At 39.0% G+C, this 20386-nt stretch overlaps 1 protein-coding gene across 6 annotated transcripts in view; it reads right to left on the bottom strand.

Moving 5' to 3' along the window:
- PNPT1 (polyribonucleotide nucleotidyltransferase 1) overlaps positions 1–20386 on the bottom strand; it is a 56491-nt gene that overhangs the window by 19405 nt on the left and 16700 nt on the right. For all 6 annotated transcript variants that reach the window (XM_009442488.5, XM_024354358.3, XM_016948559.4 and 3 more), the window contains 7 exons: positions 15934–16120; positions 15035–15086; positions 14361–14418; positions 10892–10988; positions 10021–10123; positions 4981–5051; positions 3184–3220 (listed from right to left, as the gene is read on the bottom strand). In XM_009442488.5, the coding sequence (XP_009440763.1) occupies positions 3184–3220; positions 4981–5051; positions 10021–10123; positions 10892–10988; positions 14361–14418; positions 15035–15086; positions 15934–16120 (605 nt within the window). The remainder of the gene's footprint in view (positions 1–3183; positions 3221–4980; positions 5052–10020; positions 10124–10891; positions 10989–14360; positions 14419–15034; positions 15087–15933; positions 16121–20386) is intronic.

Genomic DNA, 20386 nt, shown 5'->3' with positions numbered 1-20386 from the left:
GGATATGTTACCTTGAAGGAATATGAATTAGTTGTGATCATTTGACAATAGGAACACTTCCCATAAAAATCTGTAATTTCAGGCCAGGCGCAGTGGCTCATGCCTGTAATCCCAGCACTTTGGGAGGCCAAGGCAGGCAGCTCACTTGAGCTCAGGAGTTTGAAACTAGCCTGGCCAACATGGTGAGACCCTGTATCTACTAAAAATAGAAAAATCAGCAGGGCATGGTGGCGCATGCCTGTAATCCCAGCTACTCATGAGGCTGAGGCACAAGAATTGCTTGAACCCAGGAGGTGGAGGTTGCAGTAAGCCGAGACTGCACCACTGCACTTCAGCCTGTGGAACAGAGACCCTTTTTTTAAAAAAAAAAAGAAAGAAAAAAAAATTCCCCCAAATATCCGTAATTCCAGATTAACAAGAATTTTTCTTTTGTTTTTTCTTTTTTTTTAAGACAGAGTTCTGCTCTTGTTGCCCAGGCTGGCTTGCAATGGTGCAATCTCGGCTCACTGCAACCTCCGCTTCTGGGTTCAAGCGATTCTCCTGCCTCAGCCTCCCAAGTAGCTGGGATTACAGGCATGCACCACCATGCCCAGCTAATTTTGTACTTTTAGTAGGACAGAGTTTCACCATGTTGGTCAGGCTGGTCTTGAACTCCTGACCTCAGGTGATCTGCCCGCCTCGGCCTCCCAAAGTGCTGGGATTACAGGCATAAGCCACCGCTCTTAAATGCAGTGGATGGAGCAGGAATCTGATTAAACCTCTGGATCTAGCGGTCAATTTGCAGGAAATAGAGAGGGGGGAGGAACATGTTGAATTGCACCATGAGTGTGCAATCAGCAACACCCAGACTGTGGGAGACTATAAGTCAAATGGCTATGGGGCTTCAATAGATAGACTGCAAAAAAAAAAAAAAAAAAAAAAAAAAAAAAGAATGTAATGGAGGAGAAATGTATAGATTTAAAAAGACTTAAAGAAATATCAGGCCGGGCATAGTGGCTTATGTCTGTAATCCCAGCACTTTGGGAGGCTGAGGCAGGCAGACTGCTTGAGCCCAGGAGTTTGAGACCAGCCTGGACAACATGGCAAAACCCCATTTTGTAAAAAATCTAAAAATTAGCGGGGTGTGGTGGTGCCTGTAGTCCCAGCTACTTGGGGAACTGAGGCAGGAGGATCACTTAAGCCTGGGAGATGGAGGTTGCAGTGAGCCAAGATGGTGCCACTGCACTCCAGCCTGAGTGACAGAGTGAGACTCTGTCTCAAATAAACTAAAACAAAAAAGGAAATACCAAATGTTTTAAAGAAAAAAACAAAACTAAACTATAGTATCTAAAAATGGAGCCAGGAAATCCAAGATGATTACCGTAAAACTTAGGAGAGTAGTTACCTACTTTTAAGAGACGATGGGTATTGAGATTGGGATGAAAAACATGGAGGGGCTTTTGAGGTGGCTGGCAATGTTAAATTTCCTGACTTGGGTGGTGGTTACAAGGATATTTGCCTTATAAAAACGTATTAAGCTATCCTTTGTTTTATACAGTTTTCAGTACCTATGCTTTATTTTATAATAAAGAGATTTACAAAAATAAAATATGGCAATAATGGCCCATATCCTTCTCCAGCTCCCTCCCCAACCCCCTTACCCAATAATCAGCTAGACCTCCATTTTGCACAGCTGCCCTTTTAAGACTGCCATGTGCTCTCCAGCTCATGACAAAGAACCTGCTTTACTCAATTATAATTCCTTTCTGGCTTCTGTAGCACCAGGCTATATCCAGAACAGGATATTTATAAGGGATTCAAGACCTGTATGAATCTCGATGTTTATGGATATTCTGTAGCATATAATTTCTACAAAAAAATGTTCTCTATTGATTACAGCAGATTCTGCAAGAGTGAAATGCTGAGATTCTGGGCAGCCAACAAGGGTTACACAAAAACGAAATGACTTGCTACTTTACATAAGTCTCTCATGTTGTATTCTTTTTCTTTTTATTTTTTGAGACAGGGTCTCACTCTGTTGCCCAGGCTGAAGTGCGGCAGAGTGATAATATCTTGCTGCATTCTCAGCCTCCTGGGCTCAAGCAATCCTCCCATCTCAGCCTCCCGAGTAGCTGGGACTATAGGCACATGCCACCATGCTTGGCTCATTTTTAGATCTTCTTGTAGAGACAGGATCTCACTATGTTGCCCAAGCTGGTCTTGAATTTCTTGGCTCAGCAATCCTCCCTCCTCAGCCTCCCAAAGTGCTGGGATTACAGGTATGAGCTACCATGACCTGCTCTCCATGTACATTCTTCAAATAATAAAATTAAAAGTACTTTATATTAGGTCTGGTCCCTTAGGATTTGTTGTGAATAAAGTCAATCACAAACTCAATTATCTATAATCATCTCATATAAAGTAACTTAATACTAAACGTCTCATCTTTTACTACTAATCAATTGAGTATAAATATGAACATTTCAATGAGCGAACAGAAGGTGATTTGTGAGTTGAGGTATTTAAAAAACTCTACTTTTGTTTGACACACGTGTATACAGGCATGACTTTTTTTTTTTTTAACCTAAAACGATATTGTCTGCTATACTTTAACTTTTACGTATGACTTAGAACAGGAAGTTGTTGATCAGAAAAATACCACTTATCTCTCTAAAGTACTTATCTCTTATCTCTCTAAAGTAGTACTTTAGAGAGTGCTAAATACTCTCTAAAAATACTACTTACATCTCTCTCTACTTATCATTCTACACAAAGCTTGCCATGCCTTCTGTAAGCAATAAAATAGTAGCCCCAAATTGACCTTAATAGATATATGATAAAACTAGAAAAGTAAAATATTATTGGTAAAACCCAGGTAGTGGATATATGGATAGTCACTGTAAAGTTCTTTCAACTTTACTGTATCCTGGAAGTTTTTAAAAATAAAATGTTTCAGCCTGAGCAACATGGCAAAACCCCATCTCTAGAAAAAAATAGAAAAATTAGCCAATTGTGGTTGCACAAGCCTGTAATCCCAGCTACTTGGGAGGCTGAGGCGGGAGGATGTCTTGAGCCTGGGAGGGAGAGGTTGCAGTGAGCTGAGACTGCACCACTCCACTCCAGCCTGGACAACAGGGTGAGACCTCGTCTCACAAAAATTTATTAATTTATTAATAAAATTTTGAGGAAAAAAATTCACCTTACCTCGTAGTGCAGCATGAAATTTTTATCTTTTATCCCACTAAAAATAAAAGGCATAATATTAAAAACATCATAGAGAAAAAACATATTTATTTCAAAACACAACTAAAACAGATTTAAGGGGATTTTACAAAAGAACTAGGTGTTAATGAAAAATCAGACTGAAACTGAAAACCAAAGAATTAATTAGAAGGATGATTGTGAGATGATATTTTCTTCTGGGGCTTATGAATGAATTGTACAGATTTAGGAAACCAATTTTACTTTAAATATAAGTCCTTAAATATCCAGATTTGAATACTAAGACAAGACAATAGATGTATTTTTAAGCATTAATGACTACTGAGAGAATCCTAAATGCTATACCCACCTTAGTTAAATCTCAGAGCTACAATGCTTCTCCCAGTCAATATGTGAAATGAAGAAAAAGTCCTGGGATGGGGCAGAATCTGCATGATCATAAACTGTAGCTTTGGAAAAAGAAATCTAAAAACCAAACTCCTTCAGAGGACTAAAGGAATCACAGATTTGGTGAGCCAGAGAGGATTATAGCAGGTCACTGGCCCAGTTCATTTGATAAGAAATAGAAACCAAAGGCCAGTGTGGCTGAGTGATGATGTGTGCCCCTTTATTTACACAGGTTATAGACCTAAGACTAGAATATATGGAGGTACCCTGACCAAGCCCAGTGTTCTGCATTCCACCTTCACACACACAGCTGCAGTGTCGATTCTATCAGATACATGGAAAACAATTACAGCGGCTACTGGGAATTATCCTCATCAGTTGGGCATCAGGAAAAGGAGGGCCGAGCCTTGTGGTCTTCTGAGACCCTTAACCAGGAACAGGAAAAGTAGCCCTACTAGCCACTGAGGAAAATAAAGAACTGGCTATGAGAGTCAAGACTCTATGCAATAATGCTGGTGAGGACTGCAATAGAGATTTTTTTTTTTTTTTTTTTTTGAGACAGAGTCTCGCTCTGTCGTCCAGGCTGGAGCGCAGTGGTGTGATCTCACTGCAACCTCCACCTCCTGGGTTCACGCCATTCTCCTGCCTTAGCTTCCCGAGTAGCTGGGACTACAGGTGCCCACCATCACGCCCAGCTAATTTTTGCATTTTTAGTAGAGACGGAATTTCACCGTTTTAGCCAGGATAGTCTTGATCTCATGACTTCAGGATCCACCCACCTCGGCCTCCCAAGTGCTGGGATTACAGGCGTGAGCCACCACGCCCGGCCTGCAATAAAGATTCTTATCATCAGAATTGATTTGGCCTGCAATAAAGATTCTTATCATCGGAATTGATTAGCATGATTTTACTGTTGACTTTTTAGGGGCAGAGGAGGACAGCCAAGTATTTCTGAACACAAAATCACAATGTGGCTTGGGATTCGACAAGGTTTTTCATTAACAAGGTTTTTCATTAACAGCCTCCAGATTATTTTCAGCAATGGGAGCTTTCGTGTATTCATTTGCTCTCTTGTTTCTAACAGAAAAACCAATCCATTCAAGATTACCAAGGAAGCCTGTCCTAAGAAATCATTCTAGAGACAGAGAACAAACTAAATATACCCACATTAAAGAATTAAATGCTTTACTAATATTTGTTCCAAATCAGTGATTTAGAAGACAATCTAGCACACACACAAAATCCTTTGAAATCATGATGATGTAAACAGAAAAATGAAGTACAAAAACACAGGTTAAAAAAAGTAACAACAATTAATAATATACCACATAAGCTTTAATTATATAATAGAACATCATAAAACATAACAAACATCTTAAAAACATAACTTACTTTATAGCTGTTATAACTTGATCTGACTTAATACCAGATTCTAATGAATCAAATGTAACGGTACAAAGCACCTAAAAAAGAAAAAGAATTCCTCAGGCTTTAATATACTAACCACAAAGATGAAAACTAAAAATACTTGAAGAATCCAACTAACTCTTAAAAAAATGAGATAAGTACATCCTACACAAAGTTTGCCATGCTACTAACTGCAGTAAACACTTATTTATTCTATAAATATTCATACTATGTGTAAACCTCAATAATCCAAAGTTCTAACATCACATAGACTACGTATGTAAAGCACTGCTCTAGGAGTGCTGGGGAAGGAAGGCAGGAAGAGAAAGCAATATTTTTAAGAACTATGTAGGAGAGTACGCTGAGGAAGCCTTAATACAGGTTCAGCCAATACAACTGCCTGCTTAAAATTAAAAAAAAATCAGGCCAGGCGTGGTGGCCCACACCTGTAATCCCAGCACTTTGGGAGGCTGAGGCGGGCAGATCACAAGGTCAGGAATTCGAGATCAGCCTGGCTGATACGGTGAAACCTGTCTCTACTAAAAATACAAAAATTAGCTGGGCATGGTGGCGTGTGCCTGTAGTCCCAGCTGCTTGGGAGGCTGAGGCAGAAGAATAGCTTGAACCCAAGAGGCGAGGTTGCAGTGAGCCAAGATCACACCACTGCACTCCAGCCTGGGCAACAGAGCAAGACTCTGTCTCAGAAAAAGAAGAAAAGAAAAATAAATTAAGAAAATCAGTCTTCTTTGTAGAGACATAACATAATCCAGACACTCTACAATGTATCATTCACAACATCCAGAAAACAACCTACAATGAAACAGGAAACAGGGCCCATTCTCAAGAATAAAGACCAGGAATGGAGGCTGATTCTGAGTTGATTAAGATGGTGGATTAGCAGACAAAAGATTTTTTTTTTTTTTTTTTTTTTTTTTGAGACGGAATCTCACTCTGTCACCCAGGCTGGAGTACAGTGGCACGATCTCGGCTCACTGCAACCTCCATCTCCTGGGTTCAGACGATTCTCCTACCTCAGCCTCCTGAGTAAGTAGCTGGGACTACAGGTGCGTGCCACCACGCCCAGCTAATTTTTTGTATTTTTAGTAGAGATGGGGTTTCACTGTGTTAGCCAGGATGGTCTCGATCTCCTGACCTCGTGATCCATCCGCCTTGGCCTCCCAAAGTGCTGGGATTACAGGCGTGAGCCACCGTGCCCGGCGACAAAAGATTTTTAACAGCTATTATAACTATACTCAAAGGACATAAAAAAGAATAAGTGGAAATTCTAGAATTGAAAACTTTAATATCTCATAATGGAAAGGAGATGGCAAGAGTCAGTGAGCATGAAGATGAATGAACAGAAATTGCCCAATTTGCAGAAGAGAGGAAAGAGAACATAGTTGCAGTGACCTATGGGACAGTATCAAAAGGATAACATACGTGCAGTTGCAATTCTAGAAGAAGAGAGAGAATGAGGCATGAAAAAATATTTGAAGAAATAATCGATGAAAATTCTCAAGTTTGGTGAAAGACATCAATGTACAGATTTAGGCTCAGGACACTTTTAGCAGGATAAATTCAAAGGAAACACACCTTTCAATCATAATGCTGAAAACCAAAGATGAGGTGCAAATCTTGAAAGCACCCACATGAAAAAAATAATAGATAAGGAACAATGATTTGAACGGGTCCTTTTCATCAGAAAAACATGGAGAACAAAACCACTGAAACGGCTGGGTGCGGTGGCTCATGCCTGTAATCCCAGCACTTTAGGAGGCTGAGGCAGGTGAATCACGAGGTCAGGAGATCGAGACCATCCTGGCTAACATGGTGAAACCCCGTCTCTACTAAAAAATACAAAAAAAAAATTAGCCGGGCGTGGTGGCAGCCGCCTATAGTCCCAGCTACTTGGGAGGCTGAGGCAGGAGAATGGCAGGGGCATGAACCCAGGAGGCGGAGCTTGCCGTGAGCCGAGATCACACCACTGCACTCCAGCCTGGGCGACAGAAGGAGACTCCATCCCAAAAAAAGAAAACTCATAGGGTGATATTAAAGGAAGTCTTGTCAGAATGAAGGGAAATGATACTGGATCCATACTTGGATCTTCAGAAAGGAATAAAAAGCACCAGAAATGGTAAATATGTGGGCCAATATAAAAGCCTATCTTTTTCTTATTACTTCTTTAAAATACATGATTGTATGAAAGTTATAACACCGCCTTGTGGGGGTTTATGACACATGTAGATGTAACTGATAAGACAACTGCAATATAAAGGATAGAAGGGGCAGGAAATGCACCTAAATGGTTGCGAAGTTTCTTCATTTTATGTTAAGTGGTACAAAATTAATTCTAAAAAGACTGTGAGGGTCTTATGCCTGTAATACCAGCACCTTGGGAGGCAAAGGTAGGAGGACTGCGGGAGCCCGGGAATTCAAGACTAGCCTGGGCAATATGGCGAAACCCTGACTCTACAAAAATTTTTTACAATATATAAATAAAAAGTTGTGAGAAGTTATGGATGTATACTGTTATTTCTATAGTAATCACTGGAAAATAATTCAGAGGTACAGCTAAAAAATAAATAGGCAAATTAAAATAAAATTCTAAAAACTATTCAATTCATTCAAAAAGAAGGCTGAAAGTAAAAAATAGAGAAACAAAAAAAAGGGCAAAAGAAAACGAAATAATAAAATGACGGTAAATTCAATCACATCAATGATTAAATTTAACATGAATGGACTAAGTACTACAGTTACAAAGCCAGAGATTGTCACAATGGATAACAAAAGTATGCAGAACATCTTAATAAAGGCATTTTAAAAACTTGACTAAAGAGCATAAAAGAAAACCTGAATCAAAGGTGATACTGACTCTCTTCATTGTAGACTATAACTTAAATTGTAAAAGTATGATACTTCTCTCAGATTAATATAAAAATTTAGTATAATTATAATTATAAATCCTAGAAGGATACTTTGAGAACTTGATATAATACTAAAATTCAAATAAAGGAACAAATGTATCTAACTTTTTAGGATAATTTTGAGGGGATTAAACAAACAGGGAAGATGACTTGCTTCTCAGATATTAAAATATACCCCTAAATCATAATAATTAAAATAGTTTGACAGTGGCCCAGAAAATTCACGTAACAATGAAAAAGGATATAGTTTAACATGCACTTATAAACTTTGACTATCATATGGTGACATCACAAGTCATTGAGAAAAATAAAGTATTAGTAAATAATGTATAATTGGCTCACTATGGAGGTTTTCATTTCATACAACGTGTAGGAATAAATTCAAAGATCGACTAATGGTCTACATTCGACAGCTAAAACTAGAAAGCTAATAGAAAAAGTAGGTGAGTAACTTTGTGACTTTGAGGTACAGAAGAATTTATATCAGAACTAAGTTTTCAGGTTTACTCTAAACATAGCAGACTACCACAGGCAAAGTTAAAAGGCAATAAATAAAGAAGGAGACATATATATATAAAGTTTGTTACCAAAAGGAATTAATATTTAAAACACTTTAGAAATTACTACAAAATAGCAGGTAAAACACAGTAAACCATATTAAAAAAAGAAAAACTGGCCAAAGGATATGGACAGAAAATTCATAAAAGGGCAAACCTGAGGCAAGGCCACCACACTGCACAACTCTAGGGGACAACATCCATGTGAAAATAGTGCCCTGGAGGTGTGCAGTTCCCCAGGGCATGGTTTATGCAGTGACCATGTTGACTGGCTGTTATATAAATAATGCTGAGCCTCACTAGTAATCAGGAAAATAAAATTAAAGCAAAAAGTTACTACTTGGTGCCTATCAGATTGATAGAATTAAAGAAACAATTAATGTGGGAAAGGAGTATAAAGCATAATATGGTACACAGAACAATGAATACAGATGTAGGTAAATATTAATAAACGAAAAGAAGGAGAACCAGAAGGCTACCTGTTAAATACAAGAGTGGGTGCCTATGTAAAGAATAAAGAATAGAAAAAGAATAGAACTGTACAGGCTAAATGGAGAAAACAAATGAGGGCCTTGAACAGGTCAACAATCACAATATGCCATAAACTAGAGTCTGAGTTACTCAATTTTGTATACCCAATATTAAAAGAAAGATACAACAGAAATACCAGATAATTCTAGAAAATGCAAACTAATTTATAGTGACAAAAGCAGATCAGTAGTCTCCTGAGGAGGTTGGGGGCAGGAAGAAGGAATTACAAAAAGGCATGAGGAAACTCTTGGAGGTAACTGATATGTTCATTATCTTTTTCATTTTTAAATTTTTTAAGAGACAGGGTCTGGCTTGGTAGTCCAGGCTGGAGAGCAATGGCATGACCATAGATTATTGCAACCTCGAACTCCTGGCCTCAAGCAATCCTCCCTCCTGGGCCTCCCAAAGTGCTGGAATTACAAGAGTGAGCTACCATGCCTGGCCTGTTCATTATCTTGCTGGTTTCTCAGTTGCATACTTGTGAAAAGTTACCAAATCATACATTTTAAACAGCATAGTTTATTGAACAGCAATTATACCTCAAAAAAAACTGTTTAAATTACATAAAAAACACACCAAAGGCCAGGCATGGTGGCTCATGCCTGTATCCCAGAACACTGGGAGGCTGTGGTAGGAGGATTGCTTGAGGCCAAGAGTTTGAGACCAGCTTGGGCAACATAGTAAGACCTTGTCTCTACAAAAAAAAGTTTTTAATTAACCGGGCATAGTGGCACACGCCTGTAGTCCCAGCTACTCAGGAAGCCGAGGTGGGAGGATAGCCTGAGTCCAGGAGTTAGAGGTTTCAATGAGCTATGATTGTGCCACTGCACTGGAGCCTGAGTGACAAAGCAAGAACCTATCTCAAACAAAACAAACAAGAACCACCAGATATTAATTTAAATAAATAATATACACCATATGACAAAACCTACAGCATCTACTAATGTACTTCTATTAGATCTAATTAAACAATCTTAATTTAGCAAATAATTAGAGCTTTTTATATAAATTACCTGTGTTTGTCCTCTTTGAAATAATGCTGATCCATGAAGGGTTTTAAACATATCTACCTCACAACTTACATTCCTAAGTGAAGTCAAATCCCGACCATCGCACCTATAGTGATATAGGAAATAAGTACATTAAGTAACGCTGGAAACAGAAAAATCACATGTCTTTATCTCTCCCAGGAAGTTCTCAACCTCAGTTGTGTATCATAATCCCCTGTGGAACTTTAAAAAATAATAGATACTTGAGCACTATCCTGAATATCACTGAATCAGAATGTCTGAAGTTGAACCTATATTCCTGTGTTGTTAAAAAGCTCTACAGGTAGGCCGGGCGCGGTGGCTCATGCCTATAATTCCAGCACTTTTGGAGTCCGAGGCAGGCGGATCACGAGGTCAGGAGATCGAGACCATCCTGGCTAACACGGTGAAACCCCGTCTCTACTAAAAATACAAAAAATTAGCTGGGCATGGTGGTGGGCACCTGTAGTCCCAGCTACTTGGGAGGCTGAGGCAGGAGAATGACGTGAACCCGGAAGGCAGAGCTTGCAGTGAGCCGAGATTGCACTCCAGCCTGGGTGACAGAGCGAGACTCTGTCTCAAAACAAAAAAACAAAAAACAAACAAACAAAAAACTCTACAGGTAATCCTGAAGTGCAGTCAGGGCTGGCAGGCACTGCTTTATACACCAGGCCCAAGGCAGATGGTCACATATCATGTACTTTTTCTTCAACAGGTGTCCATTTATATAGCAAATATTATAATTCTTTACTGTTCACTCGAAAAAAAACAAACTTTCTTTGATCAAGTTTCCATTTTCAAGGCAACTTGCAGAGACAGTGCATACTTGAATTTCAACAAAAAAGGGTATGTTTACCTTTTGTATTCATTCAAAACAATACTTCTAAAAACTTCCTTTGCAACAACATTGAAGGATTCTATTATTTCATATGGATCGGCTTCTGGAAATTTTTCTATAGAAAAAAGACAAACCAAAACAAAGATTTTTACTTTTTTAGGAGATAGGATTTCTCTAAAGTTCATAGCATAATATCAACTAACTACGGGAATCAACCAAGGGAGATGACTCTGAACATTTAGTCCTCAGGCAAACAAAGTAGATAAATTAAATGTTCTCAACCAAATGTGACACATCAAGTACCAAGTACTACAACTGTGTTGTTATTGTGAACTTAGTTTGCTTTCTACCTAAATGACTGAATGACAGTGCTTTGAAATCAGTTCCCTTTTCTTTCTTTCTTTTCTTTTTTTTTTTTTTTTTTTTTTTGGAGACAAAGTCTCACTCTGTTGTCCAGGCTGGAGTGCAACGCGGCAATCTTGGCTCACTGCAACCTCTGTCTCCTGGGTTCAAGCAATTCTCCTGCCTTAGCATTCTGAGTAGCTGGGACTACAGGCGTGTACCACCATGCCTGGCTAATTTTTTTGTATTTTAGTGGAGACGGGGTTTTACCATGTGGCCCAGGCTGCTCTTGAACTCCTGAAGTCAGGCAATCTGTCTGCCTTGGCCTCGCAAAGTGCTAAGATTACAGGCGTGAGCCAATGCGCCCGGCCCATCAGTTCCCTTTTCTATTATGTTACCAGAAGAATCCAGTCAGCCTTTACGGAAAAGGTCTGACAGTCTTTTTTTTTTGAGACGGAGTTTTGCTCTTGTTGCCCAGGCTAGAGTGCAATGGCATGATCTCAGCTCACCGCAACCATCGCCTCCTGGGTTCAAGCAATTCTCCTGCCTCAGCCTCCCTAGTAGCTGGGATTATAGGCATGTGCCAACACACCTGGCTAATTTGTGTATCTTTAGTAGAGACGGGCTTTCTCCACGTTGGTCAGGCTGGGCTCGAACTCCTGACCTCAGGTGATCTGCCTGCCTTGGCCTCCCAAAGTGCTGGGATTACAGGCGTGAGCCACTGTGCCCGGCCTAACTGACAGTTTTAAGAGTAGACACCCTCACTCTTTTGCCTTTAATCTAAATCTGCAAATTGGGGAAAAATTTTAAAAATATATTAGAAATCCCTACAAACTGTTTTCTATCTAATATTTGTCAAATGCTTTCATGAGCCAGGCACTTTATTGGTTTTTTAATGCTTTTAACTTTCATAATAACTTATGAACTAAATTTTATGATTCCCATTCTACAGAAGAAAAAACTGAGGCTTAAAGGGGTGAAGTACTGTGTAAGAGATAACCACTGAGTTTAAAAAAAAACATAAATAAAAAATAAAGAGGTGGAGTAAACTGCCTGAGACCACACAGGTAGTAACTGATACAGCTGTGACCTGAATAAAGATCTGTCAGCCTCAAAGGCTTATGGTTTTATTTTATTTTATTTTTAGCTTAGGGTTTAGATGTTAAGCTATTCTACCCTATCAATTAATTTATGCCAAGTTTTAAGTACTATTCTCTCATGTGTATGGTTTATTAAACATAACTTCAAAGTAACCAAAACACAAGAAATGGTCACAGAAAGATATATTAGATTGTATCTTCCTCAGAAAAGAATAATTTTTAATATTAGACTTTAATATCTTTTCTGCTTTAACTGAGTTGTACTTGGAAAGGAAAACAATCAGTACCAAAATCTTTAAAATATCCTATCAACCCAGAGGGTCGTGAAGATATTCTACTATGTATAATACAAACAAAAAGTCACTATTCTTTTAAAATAAGACAATATTCGCTATAAAATTTCTTTCTTACCAAATAGGATGAAATGTAGTGAGAAAGGACTAAACTTATTCAATGACAGTTACAATTAATGGCCTTAATATCAATGCTAACAGCATTTTTTTTTTTTTTTGAGATGGAGTCTTGCTCTATTGCCCAGGCTGGAGTGCAGTGGCGATCTCAGCTCACTACAACCTCTGCCTAACAGGTTCAAGTGATTCTCATGCCTCAGCCTCCCGAGTAGCTGGGATTACAGGAGCCTGCCACCATGCCCGCCTAATTTTTGTATTTTTGGTACAGATGGGGTTTCACCATATTGGCCAGGCTGGTCTTGAACTCCTGACCTCAAGTGATCCACCCACTTTGGCTTCCCAAAGTGCTGGGATTACAGGCATGAGCCACCACGCCTGGCCAGTTTTTTATCTTAAAATAAATATTCATGTGAGAGTATATTTGTCTATTAGAAAAATTAACAAAAACTATGTCATACTTCATTTATATTCAGTTTGTGTGAGGTTGGTATTATTATTATTTTATTTATTTATTTTTTTTTTTTTTTGAGACAGAGTCTTGCTCCGTTGCCCAGGCTGGAGTGCAGTGGCGCGATCTCGACTCGCTGCAAGCTCCACCTCCTGGGTTCACGCCATTCTCCTGCCTCAGCCTCCTGGGTAGCTGGGACCACAGGTGCCCGCCACCACGCCCGGCTACCTTTTTGTATTTTTAGTAGAGACAGGGTTTCACCGTATTAGCCAGGATGGTCTCGATCTCTTGACCTTGTGATCTGCCTGCCTCGGCCGCCCAAAGTGCTGGGATTACAGGCGTGAGCCACCGCGCGCCTGGCCAGAGGTTGATATTATACAGTAAGATCCTTTGCTTAATAATTTCTGGAGAGCTAAATTACCTAAGTTCTGTATCTTATGATTCCACTAGGTATTAAGAATAGCATCAGTTAACATTTATTGAACACTTACTGTGTGGCAGGCACAGATGTAAATGATTCACTCATTTAATCCCCATAAACCAGGTATTATTAACACTGCAATTTCACAGATCAAGAACTCAAGAATTTTAAAGAATATATTTGGGTTTTCAAATGATAAGATACCAGGTTACATTTCTTGTATGGTAGGAGTTTGATTCAGAAAAGATCAGGAACATTCACATTCAACATTTACTAGGTACCTACTCTGCATCAAATGTAGTGCTAGCTACATTCACAGAAGTTAATTTAGCAGTAACCTTGTGAGCTATCATTATTACAAGTTTATTGAAAATAAAGCTGAGAAGCAATGAGAGTAACGTTTATTTGAGATCTTCAACTAAAGTTAAAAAAAAAAGTCTATTATTTCTTTTAACGCTTTTAAAATTAAAAAATACATAGTAATAGCGGTTCTGTGCAAAGGGGACTTTCTCTTTCTCCGAAACAGTTCGGGGAGGCTTTGGAGAAGAGGTGGCATTTGAACCTTGGGTTAGAAGAAGACCACCTGCTATGAGAGAGCATTCTAGGTCTAGGGAACAGCAGCTGTAAAGTTGAAAGTCCTTTGAATTCTTCTTTTCCTACAGATGTGATGCCTTTCCTCTTTGACCTTTAATCCCAAGAAGCAAGAGTCAGGCCATGCCTTATTAAAGCTGCCCTCAGCAAAAAAATAAAATAAAATAAAATTTACCTTTTAGTTGTTCCTCTGTATCTAATCTTATTTTGTTAACAGCTTCATCTCTGGAAACCTAAAAGAAAGTTGAGGTTCAGTTATTACATATACATGACAACATTTAATATTTGTTTTCTAATTATTATACAATGAACACATTGTGAATTACTCAGATTTCTTTAATATTCTTTAAAATATTGGAATTGGTTCTTGATTTATGACAAACACTACATGTTAATTCATTCAAATACATTTGTACACTCCCCTAAAACTTATATTAAAAAGAAAAGAACTTTGGGTGGCCAAGGTGGGCAGATCACTTGAGGCCAGGAGTTTGAGACCAGCCTGGCCAACATGGCCGTCTCTACTAAAAATACAAAAGATAGCTGGGTGTGGTGGCGTGCACCTGTAATCCCAGCTACTTGGGAGGCTGAGGCATGAGAATCGCTGGAAGGCGAAAGTTGCAGTGAGCTGAGATCATGCCACTGCACTCCAGCCTGGGCGACAGAGAGAGACTCTGTCTCAAAAACAAAACAAAACAAAAGAATGGAGAAACAATTAGGCTTTTGTTAGTTTTTCATTTAGAGATTTTTAATAAAAATAGGACTAGCATTCATAAAGAAAATTACATGAGTTATGACAAAAATGTACTCCTAGGGCAATTATAGAAGACAAAACTCAGGTATACCTACTTTGTCATGCTCGTAATCTGTAAAAACTGCATAGAGTCTCTCCATAGCAAGTCTATTTAAGCACAAAATAAATGTTAGCATAATAATATCTGGAAACATGAGGCAGTTTCTATTATAAACAAAACTGAAATATTTAATAATAATCAGCTAAAACTTTAATAAATACTTCAGAAAGAATTGAAAATTTATATTGCTATTTATCATTGATAATCTGTTTACTGTTTATGGTATAGAACACAAATTTCTTTCTCCCACCCTCCCAGGGGAAACTACATGTGGTATCCTGTTCTTTTCTTCTTAATTGTTCAATTAATTTCACCTTTCATATATTCTTTTTAACCTCTTCCTTTCTTCATTCTACCCATTTTGGCTCCATTATCACATGAAACTCTTTTGCTAGGAAGAGTTAATTTAATTTCCAACTCATGGCTGTGCAACTGACATTAAGGGAAAGTATTAACCTTTTCAATTTTTTCAAATAAAATAATTTTCCAGTGATTCATTTACATTTACTGAGTGTCTGCCTAACATTCTAAGCACTGGGCATGTAACAGTGATTACATCTGATTTCTTTTTGAGAATTCCAACAGTTTCCTTAGATATTCAAATATCTTACGTTTTATTCTCTTTTTCCTAGACGTGGAGAGATGTGGTGATTACCTGAATCTTGACCAATAAACACACTCTTTCATTTGAGATTCAAAGTTAGGTCTTACAAGAGTGATGTGGGCTTATCCTTTTTAAGGGAGTAAGCAGATATTTATGGGAATGACTCTTAAAACAGAAAAGTGCTATTTATGAAGTAATGCATGGGCAGTGCTTCCATGGGAAGTTTCTCTCCCACGAGGAAATTAAATCTGACGACAGTTTCATATTTTCATTTGCACAGATGTTCTTACTTATGAGTATGTTTCACAATCTCTGGCGAAGGGGTAAATAACTTCTGAGGTGTCCTCTTGGTAACACCAGTTTCTTTTACCAACTGCTGAATGCCCTGAATTATTTGTTGGGTATATTTCACTCCCACTTTGATAGCATGGCAAAAGTCCTGCTGTAAAATGTTCTCTGCAGAGGCTTCCAACATGACTATTTAAAGGAAAAAGAAAAAAAAAATGACTGCCATCGAAGCTCTTAGTAATATAACATTTTCAAATACCATGACATGACATAAATATTATGGATCAATTTTACTTCTTAGTGATAGATCCACCTTGATTTCTTTCCTTAGAATCAACATACTTCCAAAACGTAAGCAGGGGTAAATGAATAAAGACACCTTGATATCTGTATTTAGGTTTACATTCTCCTTAAGTTTAAGGAGGGATTTCCCATAAAAAATGAAACAGAAAAAAAAAAAAGAAATCATGCACATATTTTAAAAATAAGTTTTATTGAGCTATAAGTCACATAAAATAAAAATTAAATATTTTAAAGTATACAAGTGCATTTGTTTTTAATACTTTTTTTTTTTTTTTTGAGACGGAGTCTCACTCTGTTGACCACGCTGGAGTGCAGTGGCGCAATCTCGGCTCACTGCCAGCTCTGCCTCCCAGGTTCACACCATTGTCCTGCCTCAGCCTCCCGAGTAGCTGGGACTACAGGCGCCCGCCACCATGCCCAGCTAATTTTTTGTATTTTTAGTAGACACGGGGTTTCACTGTGTTAGCCAGGATGGTCTCAATCTCCTGACCTTGTGATCTGCCTGCCTCAGCCTCCCAAAGTGCTGGGATTAGACGTGAGCCACTGTGCCTGGCATCTTTTTATATTTTTAAAAGGCCATATGTATGTCCTTTTCTGTGAACTGTTTATATTCTTTGCCAAAGTGACTTTAGGTGATCTGCCTGCCTTGGCCTTCCAAAGTGCTGGGGATTACAGGCGTGAGCCACTACATCCAGCTAATTTTTGTAGTTTTAGTAGGGACGGGGTTTTGCCATGTTGCCCAGGCTGCTCTCGAACTCCTAACCTCAGGTGATTCACCCGCCTCAGCCTCCTACCTCCTAAAGTGCTGGGATTACAGGCGTGAGCCACCGCTCCTGGCAATACATATTTTAAATAAAATGTAAAAATATGTAACACAATAGGAATCTAATAAATATTTCCTGTTTAACAATTAATTCTCACATTGTCTAATTCTTGCACAGATGGGGAAATCTCTGCAGTGATCCTGTTTCAAGTAAGCCAACTAAAGGACTGAATAATAGAATTTTTTCTATTGCATTAGAAATAGCTAAAGGAAGTTTTCTAAACAGAAATGAAAAAATAAGAGAAGACATCGTGAACTGTTAGAAAGGAAGGAAAATCAGTATGCAAACTAAGAATAAATATAGAGGCTGGGTGTGGTGGCTCACACCTGTAATCCCAGCACTTTGGGAGGCTAAAGTGGGCAGATCACCTGAAGTCAGAGTTCAAGACCAGCCTGGGCAACATAGCGAGGTCCTGTCTCTATAAAAAATGAAAGAATTAGCCAGGCATAGTGGCGTGCACCTGTAGTCCCAGCTACTCAGGAGGCTGAGGCATGAGAATCACTTGAACCCAGGAGGTGGAGGTTGCAGTGAGCTGAGATCACGCCACTGCACTCTAGCCTGGGCGACAGAATGAGGCTCCATCTCAAAAAAATAAATAAATAAAGAGAGAAAAAGAGTAAATACAGAGCAATAAGCTTTTCTTTCCCTCTTGAGTTTTCTAAATTATGTTTGACAGTTGAAGCAAAAGCAAAAATTGTAACACTGCCTGATATGGTTCTAACTGTAGAAGAAAATGATAACAATTGCATTCCAAATGGGAGAGGGTAAAGAGAAATAAGGTTTCCATATTTTGCACCAGGCCTGAAGAAATTTCTTCTGATACCATGATACTGAGATGGCTATATTCTTTTTCTCATCTGTATTTCCAGGATATCCTCTCACTTTGACAGGATTAATGCGGATATTTTTAAAAATTCATTTAATGGGTGTAAATTATATCTCAATAAATTGCTTTTAAAAATAAAATATGTGGCCAGGTGTGATGGCTCATGCCTATTGTCCCAGTACTTTGGGAGGCCAAGGTGGGAGGATTATTTGAGGCCAGGAGTCTGGGACCAGGCTGAGCAACACAGCAAGGTCCTGTCCCTAAAAAGATAACAACTAGAAGATAAAAAACTCAGCTGTGGTGGTGTGCCTGTAATCCTAGCTATTCTAGAGGCTGAGGCAGGATGATCACTTGAGGCCAGCAGTTTCAGGCTAGGCTACAGTGAGCCATGATCACGCCACTATACTCATACTCTAGTCTGGACAACAGAGTTGAGGAGAGTTGAGAACCAGATTTAAAAAAAAAAAAATATGGCTGGGCATGGGGCTCATGCTTGTAATTCCAGTGCTATGGGAGGCCAGGACAGGAGGATTGCTTGAGGCCAGGAGATTAGCCTGGGCAATATAATGAGATGCTATATCTAATAAAAATAATGGTAAAATTTAAAAAATAGAATGTGACAAAGAAAAATGGATACCCCCCAAATAAACTTTGTTTTCACTCATTAAACTTTAATGCAATTCCTTTTAAAAAATACTTTCTAAGAAAATTTCTTTAGCCAGGTGTGGTGACATGTGCCTGGATTCCCAGCTACTCAGGAGGCTGAGGACATAGGATCGTTTGAACCCCACAGTTTGAGGCTGTAGTGATGTATAATCACACCATTACATTCCAGCTTGGCAACAGAGTAAGACTGTCTTAAAAAAAGAAAGAAAGAAAGAACACTCCTTACAGTTGAGTCTACACAGCTGTGCTGTCCAATATGTTAACTACTAGCCACATATGGCTACTTGCATTTAAATTATTTAAAATTAGACAAAATTAAAATTTTGGTTCCTCAGTTACTCTAGCCACATCTGAAGTGCTAAGTAGCCACATGATCAGATATAAAACATTCCCTTCACTGCAGAGTTCTACTGGACAACACTGCTATCGATGCTAAAAATTTAAACATAAAAGCTTGTCAAAATGATTGCTATAGGCCCAGCGTGGTGGCTCACGCTTGTAATCCCAGCACTTTGGGAAGCTGAGGCAGGTGGATCACCTGAGTTCAGGAGTTTGAGACCAGCCTGGCCAACATGTTGAAACCCCATCTCTACTAAAAATAAAAAATTAGCCAGGTGTGGTGGTGCACGCCTGTAGTCCCAGCTACTTGGGAGGCCGAGGCAAGAGAATCGCTTGAACCTGGAGATGGAGGTTGCAGTGAGCTGAGATTGCGCCACTGCACTCCAGCCTGGGCGACAGAGTAAGACTCCATCTCAAGCAAAAAAAAAAAAAAAAAAAGATTGCTATAAACTGTCAACCATTTTAGCAGTTGAAGATGAAGGAGTTTTGAGATTAGCTGAAGCTATAAATTCTAGACCCAAAATATCTTCTAAAAACATGTTACTGGTATACTTTTTCCTGACTGATATCTTCTCACACACAGAAATATTAGTGATATTAAATATACCAGTTGAAAACAAGCATCTAAATGGTACTGTTCAGAATGTTGGTGTTGAAGTAACCCAGCAGCTGACAGCATGGAGTAATTATTCTTGCCCTATAAGATTATACTCTAAAGATCTGGATGACTGCCCGGGAGTGGTGGCCCATGCCTGCAATCCCAGCACTTCGGGAGGCCGAGGCAGGTGGATCACCTGAGGTCAGGAGTTTGAGACCAGCCTGACCAACATGGTGAAACCCTGTCTCTACTAAAAACACAAAAATTAGCCAGGTGTGGTGGTGCACGCCTGTAATCCCAGCTACTCAGGAGGCTGAGTCAAGAGAATCACTTGAACCTGGGAGGCGGAAGTTGCACTGAGCCAAGATCATGCCACTGTACTCCAGCCTGGGCAACTGAGAGAGACCTGGTCTCAAAAAAAAAAAAAAAAAAAAAAAAAAAAAAAAAGATTTGGATGACTAAATGACTAAATATTTTAATAATGAAATAGTAGCAATTACTTTTTTGTATTTTTGTATCACAGAAGTTCCATGATGGTGGTATTTCACTTGGACCCGATGTTAACTTTAACAGGTAAACAAGGGGTTAAAATGCATATTTGATGCATCTTTATGAAAGCAGAGAGAGCTGGCTGAATAGCTGCATGGAAATAGTGATGCAAAAGTCATAAAATGGAGGCTGGTAATTCCTAAAAACCATCCCCTTACAGGTTGGTTCTGAATCACTCTCAGCCTCCCTCTACCCAAGACTACTCTCTGAAATTTATGCGCTCTAGAGTCTCATTCTTCCCTCCTGTGAGCAACAGGTGAGAAGAGCCAGCTGGAAGTTGGCCTGTGGGGTTTCTGTGGCATGCCACATGTGCAGCAAAGATTCCTTGGTTCTGCTGGGTGCGGTGGCTC

Source organism: Pan troglodytes, chromosome 12, assembly GCF_028858775.2.
Source record: "Pan troglodytes isolate AG18354 chromosome 12, NHGRI_mPanTro3-v2.0_pri, whole genome shotgun sequence".
NCBI lineage: Eukaryota > Metazoa > Chordata > Mammalia > Primates > Hominidae > Pan > Pan troglodytes.
Note: the sequence above shows the minus strand (reverse complement) of the source record. Positions and strands in the feature narration are given on the sequence as shown.